The 23,450-nt window shown below is 54.1% G+C and overlaps 1 protein-coding gene across 3 annotated transcripts in view; it reads right to left on the reverse strand.

Annotated features, from left to right (window-relative positions):
- The window catches only part of DOK7 (docking protein 7), a 29,220-nt gene that overhangs the window by 770 nt on the left and 5,000 nt on the right, over positions 1-23,450 (reverse strand). For 2 of the 3 annotated variants that reach the window (XM_080927405.1, XM_080927406.1), the window contains exons 3-9: positions 21,108-21,338; positions 19,401-19,601; positions 9,986-10,105; positions 8,304-8,423; positions 7,020-7,744; positions 3,561-3,603; positions 214-366 (exon numbers count right to left, since the gene is read on the reverse strand). In XM_080927405.1, coding sequence (XP_080783531.1) covers positions 214-366; positions 3,561-3,603; positions 7,020-7,744; positions 8,304-8,423; positions 9,986-10,105; positions 19,401-19,601; positions 21,108-21,338 — 1,593 coding nt within the window. Of the gene's footprint in view, positions 1-213; positions 367-3,560; positions 3,604-5,818; positions 7,745-8,303; positions 8,424-9,985; positions 10,187-19,387; positions 19,602-21,107; positions 21,339-23,450 lie in introns of those variants that run through there. The other variant, XM_080927407.1, reaches the window with a different exon arrangement.

Consider the following 23,450-nt stretch of genomic DNA (forward strand, 5'->3'; position numbering starts at 1 on the left):
TGAGCACTCTTGATCCATCTCCATCCCCATCCCAGTAATCCTGGCAGGACTTGGGCAGCAGCTCTAGGTGGGCAGGAGCTGAAGGTCTTGGCTGTTTGGGAAGGTCACTAACAGGCTCTGAGGAAGGGCTCTCTAGCCAGGGCTGATGCACCCGGGGCTCAGGTCCAAAGCTAAGGTCACAACTACCCTGTGAGGCCCCCGGTTGTAACCCACCTCGCACACCCCCGATGGCCCCTGAGAGCTCCAGGTCCATGTAGTGCAGCTGCAGTCTGGAGGTGGGGCTGATGGGGATATTCACATACGTGGACGTCTCCATGTGTGGCCGTTCAGGCCCGGGGCTGTCAGCAGTCATGAGCCCTGGAGAGCCTGTGGAGAGAAGATCCTTGAGATACAAGGGAGGTATAAGGTCTCCCAAAAGCCACTAAACAGAGCTTCCCCACTCCTCACAGGTCATTCCTGCCTCCCACCTTCCACCTCACCATGGAGACCCTACCCAGTTCTCCCATTCTCACTGGTGCCTAAGTTCCCACTGGATTTTAGAACTCAAACACTGCCCCCTACCTGGTCCAGGCACCCACCCCTATGGACCCCACAAGGTATGTTCTCTGTCCCTTCAAACCTCATCTTACACCCTCCCAGGCGCCCTTTTAGTACAATGTCTCCTCTCCTGCCTCTCCAGGACCAGCATATCCCTTCTGTCTCTGCCTGACCCTCTTCTCTGTCCTGCTGCAGGCTGCTGTTGCAGTAACTCCCAATAGATTGGGTAATTCCCACCAGGACCCCTCTGTGGGCAGAGCATAACCAACATCTCTATGTGTCCAGCAAAATGGACACCCCGCCCCCAGTTTGAATTCTCTTTTAAGAATCCACCCCTACCCCTGTCCTAGGAGTTGATGGGCCGTGTGCACATAGTCCAAGGAGCAAGGGACCCTCCCTGCCCAGCAGGCGGGGCTCTTGGTAGGCTTGCTGCTAAGTGAACTGTTTGGATGGACCCCAGCCCCTTCCCTGCAGGACCCTGCACACAGTTGGCAAAGCCAAGACCTTTCTCTGGTGGCATTCTTGTAATTCTGTCCCTATGGGGTGGGGGACAGCCATGTAGAATGGGGCACAAAGCACCATTTAGGAGCACTAGGAAAGAGCAGTCACTCCTTCTGTTCCAAACACTAGCAGCCGAGACACAGAGAGGTTGGTGAAGTCCCTGCCCCGTAGAACATGCCAAGACTGCAGGATCCAATTCAGGGCTGGGACTCAGATTGAGGACATTGAGAGTCCCTCAGATAAGCTTGTTTCTGCACCCCATGTTCAGAGAGAGAGAGAGGCCTGACTCTGCCTGTCTCCCACAGATCCTGACCACCCTGCCATGACCACCCTGACATAGCTCTGCCTGAAGGTTTCAGTCAGGACCTCCCACCTTCCTCCCCATTCCTGCTGCTGACATGGCTATGGTAGTAGGTGGCAACAGTTTGCTCTTCACGGAGAGACCGAGGCAGAGGCCCCAAGTTCCCAAGTCACATATCCATCAGCCAGTACAGCCAGATGAGACCCCAGGGTTGTGGGGGTGCATGCTCTGACCAGTCGCTGAAGCAAGTGAGCAGTTCTGGCTGGACCAGTTCCCCAGCCTAGGGGGACTCCAGGGCAGACCCCCTACTACACAGTGTGCATCTTTGGAGATCTTAAAGTCCTGTACTGTCCAAGCTACGGTGAGGTTCATCTACTGCACAGGGTCACGTGGGCCTCCAATCAGGGAGCTAGCTTTGCTTGCTCACAGAACGTTCTGTCTTAGCCCTTGGCAAGCGAAGGCAGGCTCAGCAGTTTCAATCCCCAGGAAATCTCTGATCTAAGGCGAAGGATTTCTGAGAATCTGGTGCATCTGTAGCACCGAGAATCCATCACCACAGGAGAAAACCTCCCAAAGGAGGCTCAGCCAGCAGGGTGGAGGGCCAGCTAGTACCAGTCTGCACTGCCAGTCAGGCAGCAAGAAAGTGCCCCCCCCAAGGACTGAGTTGGCAGGCTGGAGAAGGGGCATGGCTAAGGGAAGGAGGAGAGGGCATCACAGGTGAACTCTGGCCGCGGTCTGGGTGGAGCCATTGCGTCTAGAGGGCAGAAGAGGGAGAGCTTGGGTCTGGCTCCATGCTTCAGTGGGCTTGAATATGTTACCCAAGTCTGGGCACCCCCCAAGATTGTCTGGACAGGTGAGTTAAAGAGGAACAAGGAAAAGCAGGAGAAACCTGAAGCCTAAACTCAGGGAGATAGATAGTTCTGAACCAACCGACATCAAAGTCATAGGCCAGAGGGGTGCTGTTTAGACTCCGTGAGGTGCCACTTCTCCAGCTAAACTCACTGTCTTCCCAAGGGAGCATGGCCAGCTGCTCAGGAAGGTGTGGTTCTCCTTGTCCCATGTCCTTCCTGGTACTTTAATTCTGCTTTAGCTTTGGCCAGCATCGTTTTAACACTCAAATACTTAAGTAGAGCACAACAGACAACGAGACAGCATTGCCTGACCGTCTCCCTTCCCACAACTGCAGGGTGATCACCTGCTATAACCTGGCACATCTCTGGTCCTAGTCCTCCAAGAAAACCCACATGTCCCTTGTCAGAGTCAAGGTCCTACGTCCCATGTAACCCCGCCTTTGCCCTCAGAGGGAGAGGACCCTATCCTCAAGAGGTGCTTCCTCTATTTCTGCCCCTTTTGATCCTGGGATGGGGAATCCACCATATCAAAGTAAAATACCACCAGCCTTAGGTGGTAAACAGAGGTATGTGCCTGAATGGTGAGGGCCAACCCTGATATTCCATGATGTCAGGGAGGACTCTGGACCATAGACACCATATGACCCAGAATTCAGGCTGAGCAATAGAGATGTGAAACCCCAACCACAGAGGGGATTAGGACTCTCCTATTGGCCAGTATGCTGAGGCTGCCTGCCTGTGGCCCCACCCACTGCTTCCTTACATTGCCTTCTTGGGTCTGACTGGGCCCTATCTTACCTACAGGACCTTACCTACTTGACCTTCCAAAGGCAACACTCAGCTCTGAAAGAGACCCAGGGATCTGCTGTATCCACTGATGAGACAAGGGTATCTTTGGCCTCCAGCCACCCAGGACTTAGAGCCTCTCCCAATCCTCCAGGGTTGCCCTTGTCAGGGACGTATCCTCTGCTGACAGCCAGGCCTCTTCCAAGGACTCTCCGGTCCTGGTTGAGTCCTTTGAGACAGTCCCACCTCTTCCGCAAACTCGTCCTGAAAAGCTGGAACCCCTGGGCTGGTTTCCTTGTCCTGTGTACCTTCCTATCTGGTACACACTTAGAGCTAGGACCTAACCCTTCAAATCACTCCTGAGCCACAGACCATGATCTGACTGTCCACTGTCCACTCCTGTCCACAGTCATGCCCCAGAGCCATTCATTTATCTGCAGGTTGCCACCTACCCCTGGGCATCTCTTCTAGGCTCCCCAAATGCCACTGTCACTCCACTGCCCTCCCCCATCTAACAGGGGTCTCCCCTTAACTCTAAACCCTTCATCCCTACACTGAGTCCTGGGGTCCAAAGCCATGCCTACCTGGATGTGTCACAGTGAGTCCAGGGGATGAAGTAGCCATGACCTAGACCAAAGACAACAGGGGTCAGTGTGTACATCCTGCTCACCCTTTGCCCCACCCCCTGAGCCCCAAGAAATAGAATGGTAACTCCAAAAATGACTTAGGTCTGAGGATCTGGACCACCTGTAACCCGGAGGGACACAGCAGCCTCCTCTAGAGCCCTCTGTTCTTAGACACCATAGTCCAGAAGACAGATGAGCCAGGGGTCTTCTGAGGAAGTCTATAAACAAGGGTCCCTAATCTACTCCCTTCTAGCTCATGGTTCAGCTACACCCCACTTCTCCTTACCTAAGCAGCCTGTGATTGTGAAACAAAATGACCACATGGCCCACAGTGACCACAGTGTTCACTGTCCCTGGCCTGCTGTCCCATACCTTACAGAGCCCTCCTGGGAGCCCACAGGTGAGACACAGGTGAGAGTGAGTCCCAGACCTCTGTTTCAGGCAGAGCCAGACTGGGAGTAGACGGAACATGAGAGGAAACAGCCTAGAGTCAGCTGCACAGGAGGATGTGGGGAGGATAAAGGCCAGGGCTGGGCACACTCACTCTCTCATGCATAGACCTCCCCATTCCAGCTGGGGAGAAAGTAGAGGCTGACAGCCTAGGGCTTCAAACATCCCAAGCACCTGCTACGTAAGGACCTGTCAGAGCAGGTAGCTGCAGAGTCACCCAATCCCAGTAACCCTGAAGGAGAAACTTAGTAGTGGGACCTCATGATGGGAGGAAAGAAGGGAGAACTTGACAGCCAGCACTATTCAGGCCAGCCTTGAGAGGGATGGTCACATGCCCAGGGTGCAGGTGGGGATGCCCCTGGACAGAGCACACAGATCTAACTGCATCACCATTTATAACGCTCTGGTGCAGCCCTGGAAATCAAGAAGGTATAAGAGTCCCCAGGATGAGAGTTGGACACCCTAGAGCCAACCACATACAGGCCTCTGAGGGTATGCTTTGTCACTAAGCTAAAGGCTAAATCCTCAACAGTCCCCACATAGGGAGGGCATCTGCTCAGGAAGGGCCATGGCTACAGGATCAATACTAGACCCTAGGCATGGGTGGATCACAATGGGACAAGAAAAACATGTGATCAGCTTAGCCCTCTGGTGGGCTGTGTGTGAGGAGAAAGGTCTGAGACCAGTGTCAACCCATCTGCAGGCCCCTGACCTGAGGGAAGTCTCTACCCCATCTCATGAAGAAGGGTCATGGCTGGGGACTCTGGGTTCCACATGGAGCCCTAACTACCTATGTCTTTGCAAACCGCTGGGGCATATTTATATGTCTCAAGGGATGGGCTGGACAGAAGAGCCTGGAATGGCCTTCCCCTGGGGACTTTCCACCTTTTCTCAGTGTCTCACAGTGCTTCCTTTCTTCTTACCCCCATGCCAATCCCCAGCTACCCAGGCTCAGGGCCCAGGCCAGCTTTCCTCAGGTGGCAGGTGGATATCCAAGCTGCAACAGCATGGATTCCACCTTACCAGGACTACCCACCTGGGTGCCCCTCCTCCTGCTGCAGGAAGGACCTTTGGAAGTACAGAGAGCCACGTATAGAGAAAAGGGCTTGGGCCCAAGCAGTGCCTGCCTCCCTGGCTGACCAGCCCGCCCGCTGGATCCCTGGTCCAGGGATCTGCAATCTCAGACCTTTTGCAGGAAGAATACTTGGCTCCCTCTAGTAAACACACATCAGCTGGATGCTTATATAGGGATCCAATCAGACCCTCAGGCCAGCCCATGAGGTGAGACGATTACCCATCAACCGAGGAGGAAACTGAGGCTCCCAGAGGTACCCAGTCAGTGGGTAGTGAATGTGGCCAAGCCCCAAACCCTGCTCTTCCCTACACAGAAGCTTGGGGGGAAGGGGGGAGCCAGGCTTCCAATTTCCACCAGGGCTGCCAGCAAGAATGGAACTGGGCAGGTGGGGAGGGAGGGGCTGCTCCTTGGAGTACTCTCTGCACAGGGAAAATGAAATGAGTTGGGTTGGGTTTGGGGTTGGGTGAGTCTGAGCTCAGAGCAAGCTCTGCATGGGAAGATAAAATACTATATGGCTATATGCCCCTCCCCCCTCCACACCATGTCTCCAGCCCCGGACTACTCAAAGCCACTTGTCCTCTTTTCCCCATCCACTACACCCCAACCTCAGGCTGAGGGCTAGGCCCCTGGAGTTTCCTCAGTCCCAGGCCTGGTGGGGGGGGGGGTGGGCCAAATGGAACAAGGCAAGGCAGTAAGAAAAGATAACTTTATTTCCAGTCTGAGAATGTATTACAAACAGATTTTTAAAAACGCGATAGAGCAACATGATTGGCCGCAGTGCAGGTACAGTTCGAGGCATATACAGGTGAGTTGGCCTGCCAGATTGGAACTGTAGGTGCCAACGGAGGGATGCGTGAGGGGTGGGCACAGCCACACCGATCTACATGGGGAAGAGGAGCACCTCTGTTCTGTGCAAGGGAGCACACAGCCCGGGGCGGTAGACACCCAAGCACAGAGCCAGGGTGACCTGTGGGCAGAGCCAGAGCCCTCCTTATTTCTTCCACCTGGTCCTGGCCACCAGCTTCCTGGTCCCAGCAAGGAGGCACACAGGGGAACACTATTGGAAGGTTCTACAGGAGACCTTCCAGCAAACAGATCTGGGGGCCCTGGGCAAACTCAGCCTCTGGGGGTGATGCATACTCCTGTCAGGCAGCCCTGTTCTCAGAGCCCTCCAGGGGCCCAGGAACAGACCAATCTGCAGTGTGCAGGTTGGGGGGGGTGCTGTCAATGTCACAGACCCCGCAAGTCATGAGCCTCCTGAGCGTCAGTTTCCTCCCCATGGGATGGGACACCGATCCCACCTGTGGGTGCCACAGGGTGATGTGTAAAGCAGATCACATGTAGACTGTGCCCCATCTATGGGCTGCACACACAGAGCTTCGGGCTCACAGACTAGGGAGTCTAGAGAAGCCGTGGTAGATTGGATTTTGGATAGGAAGTGTGCCTGTATACTGCAGAAATGACCAGTGACAGAGGGTCATTTATCCAGGAAGAGGGCAGTGGACTAGGCCAAGCCTTGTCACTAAGAAGTGACTCCAGCCACCGAGGTCTTCTGCCCCCAGCAGTGTACTAGGTAGCAGGAGCCCATGGGCATGGCGGCCTTCTGCCTCATCCAGGGGCGAGAAGATCCTGAAAAGGCTGGATCAGGGGCTCTCCTGACCTCAACCTGACTTGCCTCCAGCACTGGTAGCCATGGAGCCCACCTAGGAGAAGACAGCCCGGTGTTTGTTACCCTGCCCCTGAGGCCCTTGCTACAGGTCTGGTGGCTTCTCAAAGCAGCAGAGAGTACCCCCTCTGCTAAGAGGCTAGGGGCCCCTCCTCCCCTGTCTGGAAGGGCGTATCCAGCTCTTGGCAGCAGCGGCCAGCCTGCTATCTCAGGGAGGGGGCTTTACCTTGAGTCCGCCACAGACTGAACATGACAAAAAGAAAGCTGGAGACGGCCCTGCATGGGGGCTGCCTGCTTCCCAGCACTCGCCAGGGGACGGACCCGGCAACACAGTTTCACTGCTTGGGCCTTCTGACGCCTGTCCCCGTCTTCGAGCTCCCAGCCAACTGGAGGGACACCCCGTGGGTGCCTGACCACCCAAGTCTGTGGCTGAACTGTGGTCAGAGCTGCCCTGAGAAGCTGGGCTTGGGTCTCTGGGGGCCTGGCGCAGGCTTCGAGGTGTGTCGTAGTGATGTCGCAATGAAGTGGGCACCTGGTATTCGGCCGCCCCAGGTGGGCAGGCACACAGTCTGGGCTCAGGTGCGCTGGCTCCAGGGGGCAGGCTGAGTAGCGAACCGAATTCCTCTCCAGCCCGCCAGACGTCCAGGTTGCTGCCAGCGTAGGACGAGAAGCTGCCGGAGTAGGAGGAGTGGCTGCCTGTGGCGATGCCACTGTCAGATGAGCTCTGGCGGCCAACCTCCTGTAACTGCCGAGGCCGCAGTGGCTTGAGGGGTGGCCTTGAGGCTCCCAGCATGGCTTCTCCTGGGCCCTGGGCAGCCACCAGCCCTGGTCCTTCTTGGGATGTGCTGGCTGAGGACGAGGTCTGCTCTGGCCATGTGGTGAGCCGGCTGCTGGCGCTGATGTCGGAGTGGCTGGCCTCAGAAGAGGAACTGGATAGACTTCGATCATCCCCTGAGACAAAGCAGAAACTGAGGCTGCTGTGGGGTCCAAGCAGGTGAAATGGATGGATGGGTAAATGGATGGATTAGTGGATGTATGTATATGTATGTATGTACGTATGGATGTATGGATGGATGAGTGGATAGATGGATGGATGGGTGGATGGATGGAGGGATAGATGGATGGGTGGATGGGTGGATGGATGGATGGATGGATGGATGGATGGATGGATGGGTGGGTGGATGGATGGATGGATGGATGGATGAGTGGATGGATGAATGGATGGATAGATGGATGGATGGATGGATAGATGAAGGGGTAGATGGATGGATGAGTGGATGGATAGGTGGATGAGTGGATGGGTGAATGAAGAATGAGTGAACAAGAGGAAAAAGGCATGCTTGAGATAAACTACGGCTACCTACACAGGTCAGAAGGGTCATGAGTGTGGACACAAGGGGACCCCAACAGTCCATGCAGACAGATTGCTGTGCAGCCCAGAGTGGAGAGGGGAGGACAGTACTTGGAGAGAGGTCCCTGCAGCCCACACAAGACCAGCCACTGACTCTACCTCCACTGCCTGGCCGGCCAGAGTGTGAGAGCAGACTGAGCCTCTTCTCTAGCTGCAGGGCTTCCAGTGCTTCCTGAGCAACACGCTCTTCTGAGGCTGAGGGTCCCCCAGAACTTGGGTCTGTGCAGAGAAAAGGATCAGTGAGGCAATAGTCACCCCTGCATGTCACCCCAGCATGTCACCCCTGCATGTCACCCTACACCACTCCTGCATCACCCCTGCATTCCACCCCTGCACCACCAGGGCACCTGGTGAGTACAGAACCTTCAGAGCCAAGGCATCCTGAGCTAGCCCCTAGCTGGCCCAGCCCTGTTCCATGCCTTTACCCAGTTAGACATCAAATACAGTATTCCTAAACCAGCCATTCTGGCCTCCTAAATGCCAAGCCCAGGTCTCTGTGTCTGCCCAGCCTATGTTCTTGCTCCTGTGGAAATGCCCTTGAACTTCCCAGCCTGAGTTTCTATCCCTGCAGTGGGTTCCCTATCTGCCCAGCAGGACATGTAAGTACAACTCCTGCAGACCCAGGCCCTGGCAGAATCCCAGCCCATCTGACCCTGTGGAGCAGGTCTGGAATGCATCTGCCCAGTGCTGTGTCCAATGCTCCTTTCACCCAGAACCATTCATGAAACCAACAGGAGAGTGGGTACCCCAAAAATCCAGGTCCTGCTCCCAGGCACCTCAGCAGTGGCACACACACCAGGGTGAGTTGTGGGGTGAATATGCTTCGGGGAACCTCTAAAATGTGTGCCTTTTGGGAGAAAAGCATGGTCCGTGACACCCGGACAATCTGGTGGCCCACTAGTGTAGCCCCTTCACATTGCACATCTGCAGCGACAATGTAAAAAGTTACCAGCAGGGGGCGATGTCGCGTCGTCTAGACTACTGGGCAGCAGGAGCTCTCTGACCACAGGGAAGGCCTCAGGCTTTCTAGCAGCTCTCTCACTGGCTGCTCTAGGGACGGGCAGCAGACATGGAGGGTCTGGTGCCCATGGACCTATCTCAGCATTTGAAACTGTATCCCTGCCCTGGCAGGATGACCCATATAAGGACACAGCAGATGGGAGCTTTGACCATCAATGTGTGGCCACACCTGGACACTGTCCTTATGGAGAATCGGCCACATTAGACCCCCAACTCATGGCCTGCCATAATCTGGGAAAGGCCATTCTGCTCAGGGTCCCTCAGTGTCAAGCTTTTATCTCTAGCAGTATACCTGGCTAAGATGCCCTTGGTCACTGCAGGGATAGGGGGTGGGACAAGAGGCATGTTCAGTGGAGCCCACGCCAAAAACACCTTGAAACCCCCACACATACCAGATAACCTCCAGGCTCAGACACCCTGGTCCTGAACCCTAGCTGCAGAGACAGATCAGCTGCCCACATGCCAGTGACCTAGGGCCAGCCTCTCTCTGCTCTGTCTCCAAGGTCCTGAGCCTCTGCAGCTGTGGCTCACTTGGATCAACCAAAGGCTGTAGACCCTGGTGTCCTGATTGTTCATGTCCACGGAGGAAGGACAACTACATGAGAGCCAGGCCTGAGACCTGCCAGCTGACCCCCTTAGGCTGGATTGCTAAGGTCCCAGCCCAGTGGATTCTCAGATTCTTGGTCGTAGATAGAAAAGAGCACACCTGATAAAGCAGGTTACCCCTCCCTGGACCTTCCCTGCCACATTCCCACACACACCTGGGAGTACTGGCCGAAGCCCAAATGGGCCTTTGGTTGGGGAGATGCCTCTGACAATGCAGTCAAACAGGAAGCTGATCTGCTCTCCCTCAGCTGAGGACAAGAAGAAGACTCCAGCCCCTGAAGAGAAAGGACAGAGAGACACAGGGGTCAGCCAGCTCCGGCAGGGGTTGGAGAGATACCTAGAGTAGGCCTGGAGATCTGGGATGGATACATAAAATCCCCAGTCCAAATCCAAGTGATGAATACAACTCCATAAAGCCACACCCCCAGAAGCCCAGAGCCCCAGAGCCGTTGCATCTTTTCTGTGCTTAAACCCATCAATGCTTCCACACAGAGCCAGCCTTGGGCACCAGGTCTGTACCAGCCTAGCCTCCCTGGAACTGGGTGTCTTAGTCTGGGTTTCTATTCCTGCACAAAACATCATGACCAAGAAGCAAGTTGGGGAGGAAAGGGTTTATTCAGCTTACACTAACACATTGCTGTTCATCACTACAGGAAGTAAGGACTGGAACTCAAGCAGGTCAGGAAGCAGGAGCTGATGCAGAGGCCATGGAGGGATGTTACTAACTGGCTTGCTTCCCCTGGCTTGCTCAGCTTGCTTTCTTATAGAACCCAGGACCACCAGTCCAGGGATGGCTCCCCCTTTGATCACTAGTTGAAAAAATGCCTTACAGCTGGATCTCTTGGGGGCATTTCCTCAAGGGAGACTCCATTCTCTGTGATAACTCCAGCTTGTGTCAAGTTGACACACAAAACCAGCCAGTAGACTGGGCCAAGGCAGCAATCTTCTATACCTGCAACCATTTATGCCCAGGGTGGTGAGTTGGGTGTTGTCTCTCTATTGATGCCTAGAGACTGTTTGTGCCAAAATGCCAGCTGGGTGTCCTTCAGAGACAGTGCTGCATGGCCCAAGCACAGTGGCCCCACATCATGAGGGCATCCTGTCCTGACTGGCCAAGACTGCTCTCCTAAAAGGATGTTGACCAACCCACTGCATGCACCTCCTGTGGGTAGACACTCAGGCCAGACAAGCCTCTGACCTCCAGGCTCCTTGCAGGCTTCTTGAGGTTCTTCCCCCATCCCCATGCTAATAACAAGGAAAGCACTTCTGGGAGTTCTCCTTGTGTCTCCAGCTCCTCGGCCTGTCACCTCAATATGGTCATCACTGACTCTGACCCTCACTCGGGGCTGTGCCAAGTCACCTGTGGGTGTTTGTCCCATTGTAGCACAGTGTGGGGTACCCACCCCACAAATGATCAGCTGTCATTCTGAGCAATATCCCTGACACTGAGTGACTTATCCCCTTTCTGGAGGTCAAAGGGTAAAGATGAACTCCCAAGGTAGCACTTGAGTCCCAGGGCTGACTCTGCCCCACCTGTCCACTCAGCAGAAGGAAAGAATGGCACGCAATCAGCTCAGGGTCACTTGGCAGAGGGACCACATAGGTGCTCAGAGCCTCTGTGCCCAGGGAAGCCCAGAGCAATGAGTCAGCATAGAGGACACCCCCAGGCCATCTGCCATCAGGCATCAGGCCGGCCCTCCTGCTGGGCCCTACCTTCACCAAGGGTGAATGAAGTCCGCCCCTGGCTGAGTGAATGAAAGCCCAGCCAGGCTGGCTGCACCCACCCGCTGAGCCAAGGCCATGGGCCTGGACACTCTTGTGTGTCACCACACAAGAATCTCTGTCTGCTCCGGGCCTCTGCCATTGCCCAAAGAAAGGCAGGCAGGGTCCATGCAGGAGGACTCTCAGGAACAGAAGGCAGGGACAGCTCTGTATGGCTGAGTAAGGGCTGAGAAGTCCCCTCTCTAGAAATCCTGCATCCAGGCTCCAGGTCACACTCTGTCTTTGCTGTGGTTATCAGGAAGGAACTCAGCTAGTCCCAAGACACGCAGGCTGCTGTGCATGACCACCCCAGGGACAGCATCTACAAAGCTTCGTGACATCTTAAAGCATTCTTGTTTTAGACATAAGCAAGTACAACCCACAGCAAGCAAGAGACAGACTCAAGTCTAGGGTGGAGGCCACTGGGACACTGCCCAGCACCACCAGAGCCAGAGTGCTGTGGACCAAGAGAAAAAGGTAAGACATAGAGCAGAAGTGGGCAGCTACCCTGATGCCTGCCCAGGAGGCCACCTCTGGAGCTCACTGGCTTAGAAAGGTCCTGGTGGGGCTGGTGGGTAGGCTTACAAACCATAAACTGTGGCTGGGCCTTGACTAATAGAAGTATGCTGACCATCATTTGCTGGCCAGTTCACACAGAGCATCCTGTGCCTGCTCCTGTCCCCATCTACGACCCCACCCACTGCAGGGCTCAGCCAGTCTGGCCCCAGCTCTCATGGAAGGCCAATCCTCTAATCCTGAGCTTACAGGCAGCTGGCAGAAGCCACAGGACAATCAGTCCCTCGACTATAAAAAACCACATTACCGAAGGGAGTGGAGCCGGCCCTGCATTCCACCACGGCCGCATCTACGGAGTATCAGGCTCCTCCAGGAGATGCAACAAGACAGACAAGGCCCAGGAACCTAGCAGCTACCAACCTGGGCCCCAAATGCCCATAGGGCATCCCTATTAGCCACCCCATCTACAGCCCTGAAGGACATACCTCTTCCAGGGTTCATCAACCTGGTCCCTCAGAATCTAGGGATAAGACCTCCCCAGGACACATTTCTACCTCCTACCCTTTTCCCTCTGTCCTCCCTACCTGCCCAAGGCTCTCAGAATCACCCAGGGCTCCCTAAACATGCCTGCCCCACCTGGCATGCCTCCACATGGGAGATGCCCATTCATACTCCTTAGCATGAAGCAACGACCTTTAAAACAGTATCACAGTGCTTCTGAACCTTCCTAATGCTGTGGCCCTTTAATACAGTTCCTCATGTTGTGGTGATGCCCCAACCATAAAAGTATGTCGTTACTACTTCATAGCTGTAGTTTTGCTACTGTTATTACTTGTGATGTAAATATCTGTGTTTTCCAAAGGTCTTAAGCAACTTCCCAAAGGGGTTCATGGCCACAGGTTGAGAAACCTTTTATTGGTTCCAAACTCTGACCTTTATCCCCATCCCAGGAAGCCAGATGTCCACCCTTAGGCACTTCCACCTCTGCCACTGTCCCTGTGATGCCTACTCTCTTACATTCCTTTAGCTGTTTGTTACACCAGTCCCCAGACCAAACACTGTGTGACAGTGACCCTGGTGACTTCCTGGGACTTGATGCCAGGTCCCTTAGGTAAGAATAAAGACACCTACAAGGATCTTTGCTGCTTGCTAGCTTGCATGTTCCAAGAAAGGACAAAGCCCAGGTCCCCTGTCCACACAATTGCCCACCTATGAGGCTAGGTCCCATTTCCTCTCCTCTGGCCAGCCTGAGCCTCCTCGGAATAGGCTAAAGCGGCAGAGGTAATACTCTGCTCTTCCAGTTCTGGGATGAGATCACTGTGCCTGCAGCTACCCACTGTGCCCTCTTGGAACTGCCCACCATGCAGAAAAGCCCAACTGTGCCACTAGAAGAATTGTGACCTCCGTACCAACCACAGGCCCTACCATCAGCCTGGCTTTCGCTGTTCGAGTGACCCAGTCTGTGTCTCCAAGGACAGAGATGCGCTATCTCAGAACTCTGACCCAGAACTGTAAGCAGGAGAACAGATTCTGCAGTCAGTGTGTTTACCACAAGGACCCAAAGATTGGGTGCCAGAAGCTCCTAGGATCTACTGGGTTTTGCTCTAGCAGAGTGTGTCCTTGAAATCACTGTGACAATGACCTCTAGATATACACACACTCACAAATGTCTTAGGCTTGGACCAGCAAGGACCAGCACTTCCTTAGTGGAGTAGAGACATTAGCCAAAGACCCTGTCAGCTTGTCCCTGGGCACTCTCGAGAGCACCTTTATAGACCCGTAGAACCCTCTCTGCAGGCCCAGATGAGGCCATTCCTTTGTTCCTCTGCCCGTTTCTGTTCTCTTGCACCTGCTTTGGGCCTCAGGGTTCCTGTTCATTCATACAGCCTACACCCGTATGGGCCTCCTCGTAGGTCCTGACTCTTGTTTCTTGTAGACCAAGTTGAGGTCCTGGTTCTCGGGAAGAGAGCAGGCACCCAGGCTCAGAGTAGGCACGGGGGTCCATTCCAGACCCCAGGAAGGGGGACCCCAAATCCAACCTCAGGCACACTGCAGGCGCACAGGCCACCTCAGGAGGGAGTGGCATGGTGTGAGGTGACACTCCAGTACAGATGAGGAAGCCAAGGCCTTGTATTCTATCACAAGCATTCTGAAGAACCGCAGTCAGTCAGTTACACAGTGTCACCGACCTTCCCAAACAGTGAGGCTTCAGTCTAGGAACCTGATTCCTCTTATGTAGCAGCCTCAGCTGAGGCACGAAGATGCCATGTACCGCAGGAGGTCACATGGCCTGTCTCAGAGGTCAGAGGACACTGTGCCTTTCCTCTCTCTTCTGTCCCATGCGAACAGCTTGCAGCAAATCAGCCTCAGAGGACACAGATGGTAGTTGTTGACAGCTGGCAGGGTCTGAATTACCTAGCAGCTGGTCCTGCTCCCTGGCTCCCAGCTTGGTGCCCATTCTGCCCAAGAAAGCCCTTTGTTCCTCAAGAGGAAGGAGGGCTGGCACGTGCCAGATGGAGGCCTGGAGTAAGCAGCCAGCCCCACCCTGCCTCAGGAACAGCTGCACAGACAAACAGCAATACATGAACTGGGCTGTTTCTGCCACTGTTCCCACCTGGCCACAGGCAGCCATAGCAGCCCCTGCCTCAGTCTCTACTTCTTCAAAATAGAGCCAGGGTGAAGCCCCAGGTGGTGAGGCCTTAAGAGGTAAGTCACGGGAGCACTTAGATGTATCCTTCTCTGTGTCCAGTAGGGTAGTTCTCAGAAATTCTACTGTGGCCAACCTGGGCCTTGTGTGACAACAGGTTCCACACTGATGGGGCCTGGCCTCACTCTGTATGCAGATGTCACTACGTGACTACATAAGGGGGAGGAGTCCACTCCAGTCCAGGCTGATGGAACCGGCAAAGCCAGCAGAGAGGCGACCACAGGCCTGGAGAATCCTGTCAGGGACCTGACTCAGTACCAGCTGCTGACTGCAGAATCGTCTCTGGAGACCACAAAGAAGTCCCCACAAATGGCCACATCTCTTGAATGTCATTCCACGACTACTGAGTCAAAGGGCTTTGTACCGCATGTCTCCTGTCTGGGATGCCTGTGTCACTATCCCTGCAGCCTATGAACAAGGCATGAGAAAGGCACGGAGCTAGTGCCACTGAGAACCAGTCCTCGTCCTGCTCTGATCCTCCTGCCCCACCTCAGGAAGGACCCCTGCCTCTCCAACAGTCAACCTCCATCCAGATGGCAGTCCTGAAAGCCACTGCAAAGGCTTCCTGTTATTGTCTAGAGAAAACCCAGAACCTGCTAGGTTCTAGGTTCTTCTAGGCCTTCATTTCCCAGTCTACCATCTCCTTGGTTGCCTTTTTGCTGGTTGCCACTGAGCCAGTCCCAAAGCAAGTGGCCCCACCAGACAAGCTTAGTGACAGGACACTCAACTAAACCAACAAATTTTATTAGGTGAAAAGCAACCTTGGGACAGGGTCATCTCTGTAGTGTCTGGGGAGCAGGTTAGGGCAGAGCCATAGGGTGTGGGGACCATGGGCTGTGAAAGGTATCCTGAGGTCCTCTCATGTAGCTATACTCCTCCACAGCCCCCTGTAGAGAGGTTTGGGTTGTGTAGGACAACGCCCCAAGTCCCTCCTCCACAGATGAGAATGTGACCACACTTCATGTAAGCTCAAGACAGACCAGTCATGTAGAAGCATGACCACACCCCCAAATATGTAGATGAGGTGTTCCCAAGCTCTCAGGCCAAGCCAATAGAAAGTACCTGCTGTCAGACCCTGAACCATCCCAAAACTGGGCTGGAGAGATAGCTTGGTGGTTAAGAGCACTGACTGCTCTTCCAGAAGACCTGAGTTCAAATCCCAGCAACCACATGGTGGCTCACAACCATCAGTAATGAGATCTGATGCCCCCTTCTGGTGTGTCTGAAAACAGCTACAGTGTACTCATATATAATAAATAAACGAATCTTTAAAAAAAAAACTGTATATAAGAATCCTATCCAGAAAGGATTAAAGGAATTACTCCATCGTCCGAGAGCTTCTGTCATAAGAGTTGTAACACTGCCACTTGGGAAGAGGTCTCCTCTCCCGAAATCGTGACTCCCTGCCTGAGCTCTCACCCCTTCACCTGAATCCACACACCTAGCCAGACCAGAGATCTCTGTGTGAGGCCTCCAGCACAAAGGCCCATAATAGGGCATGGCTCTGGAGGGGCAGGGCCAGGCTGAGGTCTTTCCTTGGATTAGGAGGATATTAATTCTATATACTCAAGATCTTCCAAGGCTTTCTGATACTGCCCACCAAACTAGACATGGCCAAGCCATATGCACCATGACTCAAACTTTATAACCACTATGGTTAAATGTTGGCTCCCAAAAGACCCGTCCACAGGTATACGTGAATGGGTCTTTGCAGATGGGCTGGGTTAGATTGTGAACACAACACTCTCCTCGCTGATCCAGGAGGCCCTACAGCCAGTGACAGTCCTCATCATAGACAGAGGAGACACCAGCTGGGACACCAGGAGTACAGTTGATGAGGAAATCAGAAATAATCCCAGGGGCCTAAGAGGAAGGCCATATTGACCCTCACTGAGGACTGTTGGCCCCAAACTGTAAAGGAGCCAATTTCTGTTGCCTTAACAACCCTGTTCCAGTTGTGGTGACTCCAGACGCCTGCTGCTCCTTGGGCCAACTGGACTGCAGCTCCTCTCCTATGGCTGCCCACATGTAGGGCAGATGCACGGGCTCCTTCTGCCCACCTGCCTTGTGCTCCGTGTTGTGTCAGGGAGTCGCAGCTTGGCTGCAGCAGTCTCTCTGACCAGCTGGAGCAGGGCCAAGTGTATCTGTCTCTATTGGGCTTGCCTAGTCGGTCTCTCCGTACTGGCCTCCCAGAGAGAGGGAGCCCTCCCTCTCAGAACCCTATGGTTACACATCCAACCATGCCACACTGAGCCTGGCTATGCAGTACAGGGGCTAAGCCTCACCCTTTGATATCTTACACCCTCCTCACACCCCAGCATAGGTGGGGGGTACACTCCTGATAAGGGGAGGAAAGGTGAACAGGTTGCAGGAGTGTCGGTTGCCTGTCCTAGGAATTCTGCTACTCAAGGTCTGGGCCTCTCGACAACAGGGGTCCCCCCTCCATGCAGCATCTAACCATGGTCACCACACAGACTTTTCCAGCAGCCAGTGACCTGTAGGCCACTGTAGGATTTGGGCCAAGTAGGATTTGAGCTGGAGAAAGAGAATTGGCAGCAGTGCCAGGGTTATGAAGCAGGACCCAGACTAGCCGGCTCCAGGCACAGTGGTTCCAGGCAGCCTCCTGCAGATGATGAGCTAATTCAGGATCTTGTTCAGAAGCCTCTGGGAAAACACAACCGCCCAGGTCAGGCGCCCGCTTTCTCAGTAGAGCTAACTAACATACAACGCCCAGGATGATGACAAGCAGAATACACTGGGACCCAGACAAAGCAAACATGTTTCATAAAAATGGGTCCCCTGGCCCAGCCTGGTCTGGAGAGCATGCTGGCTAGCACCTCCCCTGACCTGCACCTGGGATTCCACAGACCTTGAAGCAAAGATTCTTCCCTGATGGATCAGAGTGATTCCAAGAACTCCCAAATCGAGAGGTTCCTAGGAAGGAGAAGCCACGGTGTGACTGACTGGCCTGAGGTTCCCAACTATCAAATGACTGAGGGGACCAACTGGCTATCCCACCACCTCAGCTGCAGACCATCCTGGAATCCTCTGCTCTTGAGACCTGCCAAGGAAGAAGGCTGAGCACCACTGGAAATGGTGACGTCACACTGCCTCTGTCTGGGGAGGATGCTGCCCTGCTCATCTCTCCGTGTATCCCCTTACTAAGCACCACTGTAGATCACACCTCAAAGGTCCCTATGGGACTCCCTCCCACTCAGAGCCCCACTGTGTGCTTCCAGTATCCAGCAGAGACTGAGGCATGGTACCCACTCCCACTCAGCCCTTTGCAGAACGTGAGGTCCAGGCAGTCAGTGACCAGCACGACACATCTATGCCATCTAGGGAGAGGGAAATATCACTCCAGGAGCCCTGTGGCTACACATCCAATCAGGCCACGCAGAGCTATGCTATCTATGTATGGGCTAAGCCCAACCTCTTACATCTCACACTTCAGCATAGGTCAGAGGTACAAGGGGAGGATGGGTGGGCAGGTTGCAAGAGTCTCCATTGCCTGATCTAGGAATTCTACTACTCAAGATCTTGGCCTCCAGACAACAGGGGTTTGCTGGTCTATGGTACAGTGACTATTCACAGTCATCTCAGGCCTATGCAGGGTTACCAGGAAGATAAGTACCTTAGACATCAGCACACTTCACAGTGCATGCAGCTGGCCTCTCCAGGAAAGGGGCTCTGTCCCTTCAGTGACTGCAAGTCTGAACTCCACAACCATGTATGCAGCCACTTAGAGAGCAGCGTAGGGAGAGGTCCACCCACCGAGCTCCCGTCCTGGCTACCAGACACCACCTCATCATGGCTGTCACATGGTAACCTTTGCATTCAACCTTCCCTTAGTCACTCTGAGTGCGTGGCATGACCCTGGGGACTCGGGGTAGAACCTTTACACCTCCCTGGGTCAGATCCACTTCCCATCCTGGCTCAGTGCTGACATTCAGGGCTGGGCAGCACAGCAGTCAAGGTAGCTGTTATGTCAAGGGTAATGGTTGTCAACCTGAGGGTTTCGACCCTGTTGGGGGTTGAATGACCCTTTCACGGGGTCACACATTATATATCCTGCATATCAGATATTTACATGATGATTCATAACAGTAGCAAAGTTACAGTTATGAAGAAGCAACAAGATTAATTTTATGGTAGAGGGTCACCACAACATAAGGAACTGTACTAAAGGGTCGCAGCATTAGGAAGTTGGGAACCACTGGGCTGGAGGAATTTTGGGTCGATGAATAAATACACTTCTCTAACTCTGGTATCCACGGGACCCTCTCAGGTACATTTTTTTTTTTTAATTCAACAGAAGGAACTCCCACACTGATCTCATCCACAAGCCACCCAGAGACACGGAGCTGCTCTCTGGAGTTTCCCAGGATCCTTCAAGCTCCCCCTCCCCCCAACCTCAGAAACAGCCAGAGTGCAGGTTCAAAACCCGGCTTAAGCAACTGCAGCCCTGTTGCTTGGGGAAACAGCCCACAGCCTCTGGTCAGGTCCCCAAGCCAACATGCCTAGGCCAAACAGTGCAAGTGTCCCCAGTGTTTCCCCCCCCACACACATACACACAGTGTACTTACAGTACCCACACCTGGTCCCGCCTTCAAAGATGAATCCATTAGGCACAGCCCCATAACGCCGGAGATCAGACAGCTTCCACTGTCCTGTGACGGTTGGAGGGATGTCTCTGGCCAGGACCAGGATGTCATTGCAGAGGTGAAGAGTGGCTGGCCCACTCTCCAGTTTGGTGCCAGGAGCTACTGTCACATGGAACCGATGCACTGAGGATTGGACAGCAGAGAAAAAAGCATTACCTGGGGGGGGTGGGGGGGGCTGAGGTGGGAGGAGATGGCGGTCAGATAGCAATGCTCTCACGGCCACTCAACCAAGACCAAGTGGCACATGACAGGAAGCGCTAAGACGCCAGTGGACCCCACTTCTATTCCAGGGTCTTCCCTAGACAGAAACAAGCAAGTTCTCTGAGGGGGCAGCCCACTGCCCACCACTGAGAACACTGCTTGTGGACTCTTCCTATCAAGGCAGCCAATGTGGACCCATTTCAGAGATGGGAAAGCAAAGTTTAGGAGTGGAGTATGTCTCATCCTGTGTCTAGACTAGAAGGCACTGACTGGGACTAGCATGGCTCGGAGGGAGCTAGAGGCTGCCATGGTCCTGCTGGTGCAGCTCTTTGTCTGGAAAGCCCTTAGGGAGCACAGTGCGGGTTTCAGTCCCTTCCTCCCCATCTCCTAGAGCACCCCACTTCACAAGTCCTTCCCTGTGAACCACAGCAGCCTCTACCTGCACTACCCACGTGCCAGTCCCCTGCCCACTTCATACCCAGACCCCAGAGCCAGAGGGACCCTAGCAATGATGTCACTCTGTCCTCTTTCAAGTTGCAGCCAGTCTGTCAAACCACATCAGCTCTCTCTTGACATCTACAGAGAGACCTGGGAAGCCCACCACCTTCGTGGGATGACCCTTGTCCTGCCTGAATTGGGGGCGGGGGTGGAACCAAGCTATGAACCAGCACCAGAGAACTCTCTAGAAAGATGAGAGTCTCTAGTAGCAAATATTGTCTGTGCTGTACTTTTACTGCACTGGCTACACCACAAGTCTAGGCTAACAGTCCACCAGGCTCTGCTGTTCTTGGATGGATGAAAGCAAAGCCCCCCCCCCCAGCTGCCTTTTATCTCAGCATGGGCAGGCCTGTTCATTTGTCACCATCACCCTCATCACATCATTACATCATCATCGTGTATGTATGTGTGTGTGTGAGAGAGAGAGAGAGAGAGAGAGAGAGAGAGACAGAGACAGAGAGACAGAGAGAGATGTGTGGGAATGCATATGCACACATGCCACAGTGTGCCAGTGGAGGTCAGGGAACAATTTTCTGGAGTTGGTTCTCTCCCTTTACCCTGAGGCCCTGCAGGTCAATCCCCACAGCTCCCATGGCTCCCTCAGCATGGGCTCTGGGATGGTTCAGAACAGGTGCCACACAAAGGATGGGGTTAGGGATCGCCCTTCCTTAAATGGCTTGGGGCCAGCTTGGTTAGCTAAGGGTTCTAGTTCTAACAGGGTCATTTTAGGGACTTCAAAGGGTCATGGCACCGATTTCATTTCTAGTTCCTGGCCCAAGCACCCATAAGGGCCAGCCTGGCTCTTACTCTGAGACATCTACCCATTTGCACCATTTCTACAAGATCCCTTGGGGTCCCATTCATCTCTGTAGCCCACATTGGCGATGGACCCTGGGGCCTCACCTCAAACCCCACCCTTGTGGTACTCACCCTCGCCCAATGCATAGCGGATACGAGTATCCCAGGCACACATGGCCTCGTGGCTGTCGAAGCCCAGCATGATGGCCTGAGACAGACAGATGATGGCCAGAGTGTGGGCCAGGCCCTCGTAGGGCAGGCCAGGCTCCAGGCCACAGATGTCCTCCAGGGTGAGGCTGCTGCGCTCCCGCAGGCCCTTAGAGCGTTCACACCTGTCCTTGTAGACCAGCATCAGTAGGCAGTCTGTTCAGACAGGCAAGAGGTCATCAGGATGCTGCCTGTCCTGTTCACTGCCCACTCCCTTACCACTGTTCCTAGAAGGCCTCAGCACTGCTGGACAGAGACTGGGGTTCAAGGCTGGTGCTGAAGGAATGACTTACCCATCCCACAGGATGAGAACAAGCCCTGTCTACTCCTGCTCTGGGCATGTGGAGTTTATCAGGTATCCATCCCATCAAGACCCTGGGCCCACTCTGAACCCCGTGCTTCTGGCCCCTTTCCGCCCAGTCTGTAGTGTGGTGATGGAGTCTAATCTGACTGCAACAGAGATGACTGAGACTTCACTCCCAGTCCCTCCAAAGAAAAGGGATCTTGGAATTCCACCCAAGTACATTGCTCATCTGCTTTGGCGTTGTTAACACCACCACAGCACTGCACCCCAGGGGTGCCACTCCCTGTGAGGCAATCTTCCTGGGGAAGAGCTGGGTAGGCTAGTGCAAGCCCTCCACAGTCACTGTCAGCCTTAGTCCAAGGGTCCCCCACCCCCGCCCCGGGAGTCAGGCCTTCACACCAGCAGCACCTGGACCTAAGGGCCTACCTGTGGGGGAGGGTGTAGGCTCATGCACCCAATATAAACACCTAAACACTTTTCATGGGAGGCAACCCCAAATAGCAGGTGGCGCTTGGATGGATACGCTGGGCTATACCGAGGGGAGACTGGAGAAAGCCCCATAAGGACCTCAGAGCAAAGCCAGACATTCCTGCAAACAGCCTCAGCAAACCTACACAAGGACCCAAATCCCAACCATGACTCCCAAAGCCTCTGTGGGTTTTCCTTCCTTCCCTAACCAGAGCCTGAGAGCTGGGATCATGGAGGTGGATACCCCTATGTGGGTCAGAGCCTTTGGGGGTGGGGCACAAACTCTCCTCCTCTGGGGCCCAACTGAGTGGGCAAGCAGCCAGACAGTGTGTTTACCAGTAAGCCCAGCCGTGTGCCATGTACAAAGCCAAGGGGAGATAAAAGCAGGAGGGCCAGGAGCACTACATCGCAAGTAGCTACAGACTGCATGAGACCCTATCTCCCAAAGAAGCTAGGCTCTCTGTTTGCTGTTTGGGGACCAAATTTGAGCCCTCACCATGCCTGCCTACCTGACATGCTCCCCACCGTTCTGGTGATGAACTCTTATCCCCCTGAAAGTGGGGGTACAGTTGGTAGACTATGTCGAGTCTCAAGTGAACTGTTGGACTTCAGAGTTTTGAACAATGGGGACTGAGTCGGACCAAATGCATTTTGTATCACAACATGACCACAGGTCTGTGGGGGTCAGAGAGTGGGGTGTGCTGGTTTGAATGAGAATGCCCCCTAATACACACCATAGGCCCAGACAATTTCAAACTTGGTCTCCAGTTGGTGGGGCTATTTGTGTTCCCGTTAGGAGGTGTGGTCTTGCTGGAAAGTATATCACTGGCGGTGGACTTGGAGGTTTCAAAAGACACCTGCCCACCATTTTGAGTGTGGTGCAGTTGTGAGCTCTCGGCTTCTGCTCCAGCACCATGCCTGCCTGCCTGCCTGCCTGCCTGCCTGCCTGCCTGCCCACCACGCTCCCCGCCATGATGGGGATGGACTGCTGGCACAGTAAGCCCAAAAGAAACCCTTCCTTGTACAAAAACAAACAAACAGAGTCGGGGACCTCCACTTCCTGTTTGGGAGCCTGATCACCGCTTATAACCATTTTTTAAGATGGGGAAATCATTCTCCGTCAGGGGGTTGGGGGGATGGGGAATTCTAGCTCAGTTTCTCTCAGACACTGGCAAGAAGGGTCTGAATGACAGATCTACTGACACAAAGCAAGAAACTAGGCCCAGAAGCAAGTAAATAACAAGATAACAAGAAGCGTCCACAAAGGAAATCATGGGGACCATGGAGCTGAGCGTAGCTGAGGCCCTAATGTCAGGTCCCCAGTGTCAAGGTGACAGGGACAGAAGACACTCCTCTCTCCAGTGGTCAGCTCCAGTGTCCTCACACACAACAGCCCGAGAACTGAACGTGGGAAGGTATAAGAGCCCACGTGTGGCGCCTGCTTATCATGTGCTCACACATTCCCACACCACTTCCAGCTGCAGCCTACATGGCTG

The sequence above is a fragment of the Micromys minutus genome (genome assembly GCF_963924665.1).
Source record: "Micromys minutus genome assembly, chromosome: 1".
Lineage (NCBI taxonomy): Eukaryota > Metazoa > Chordata > Mammalia > Rodentia > Muridae > Micromys > Micromys minutus.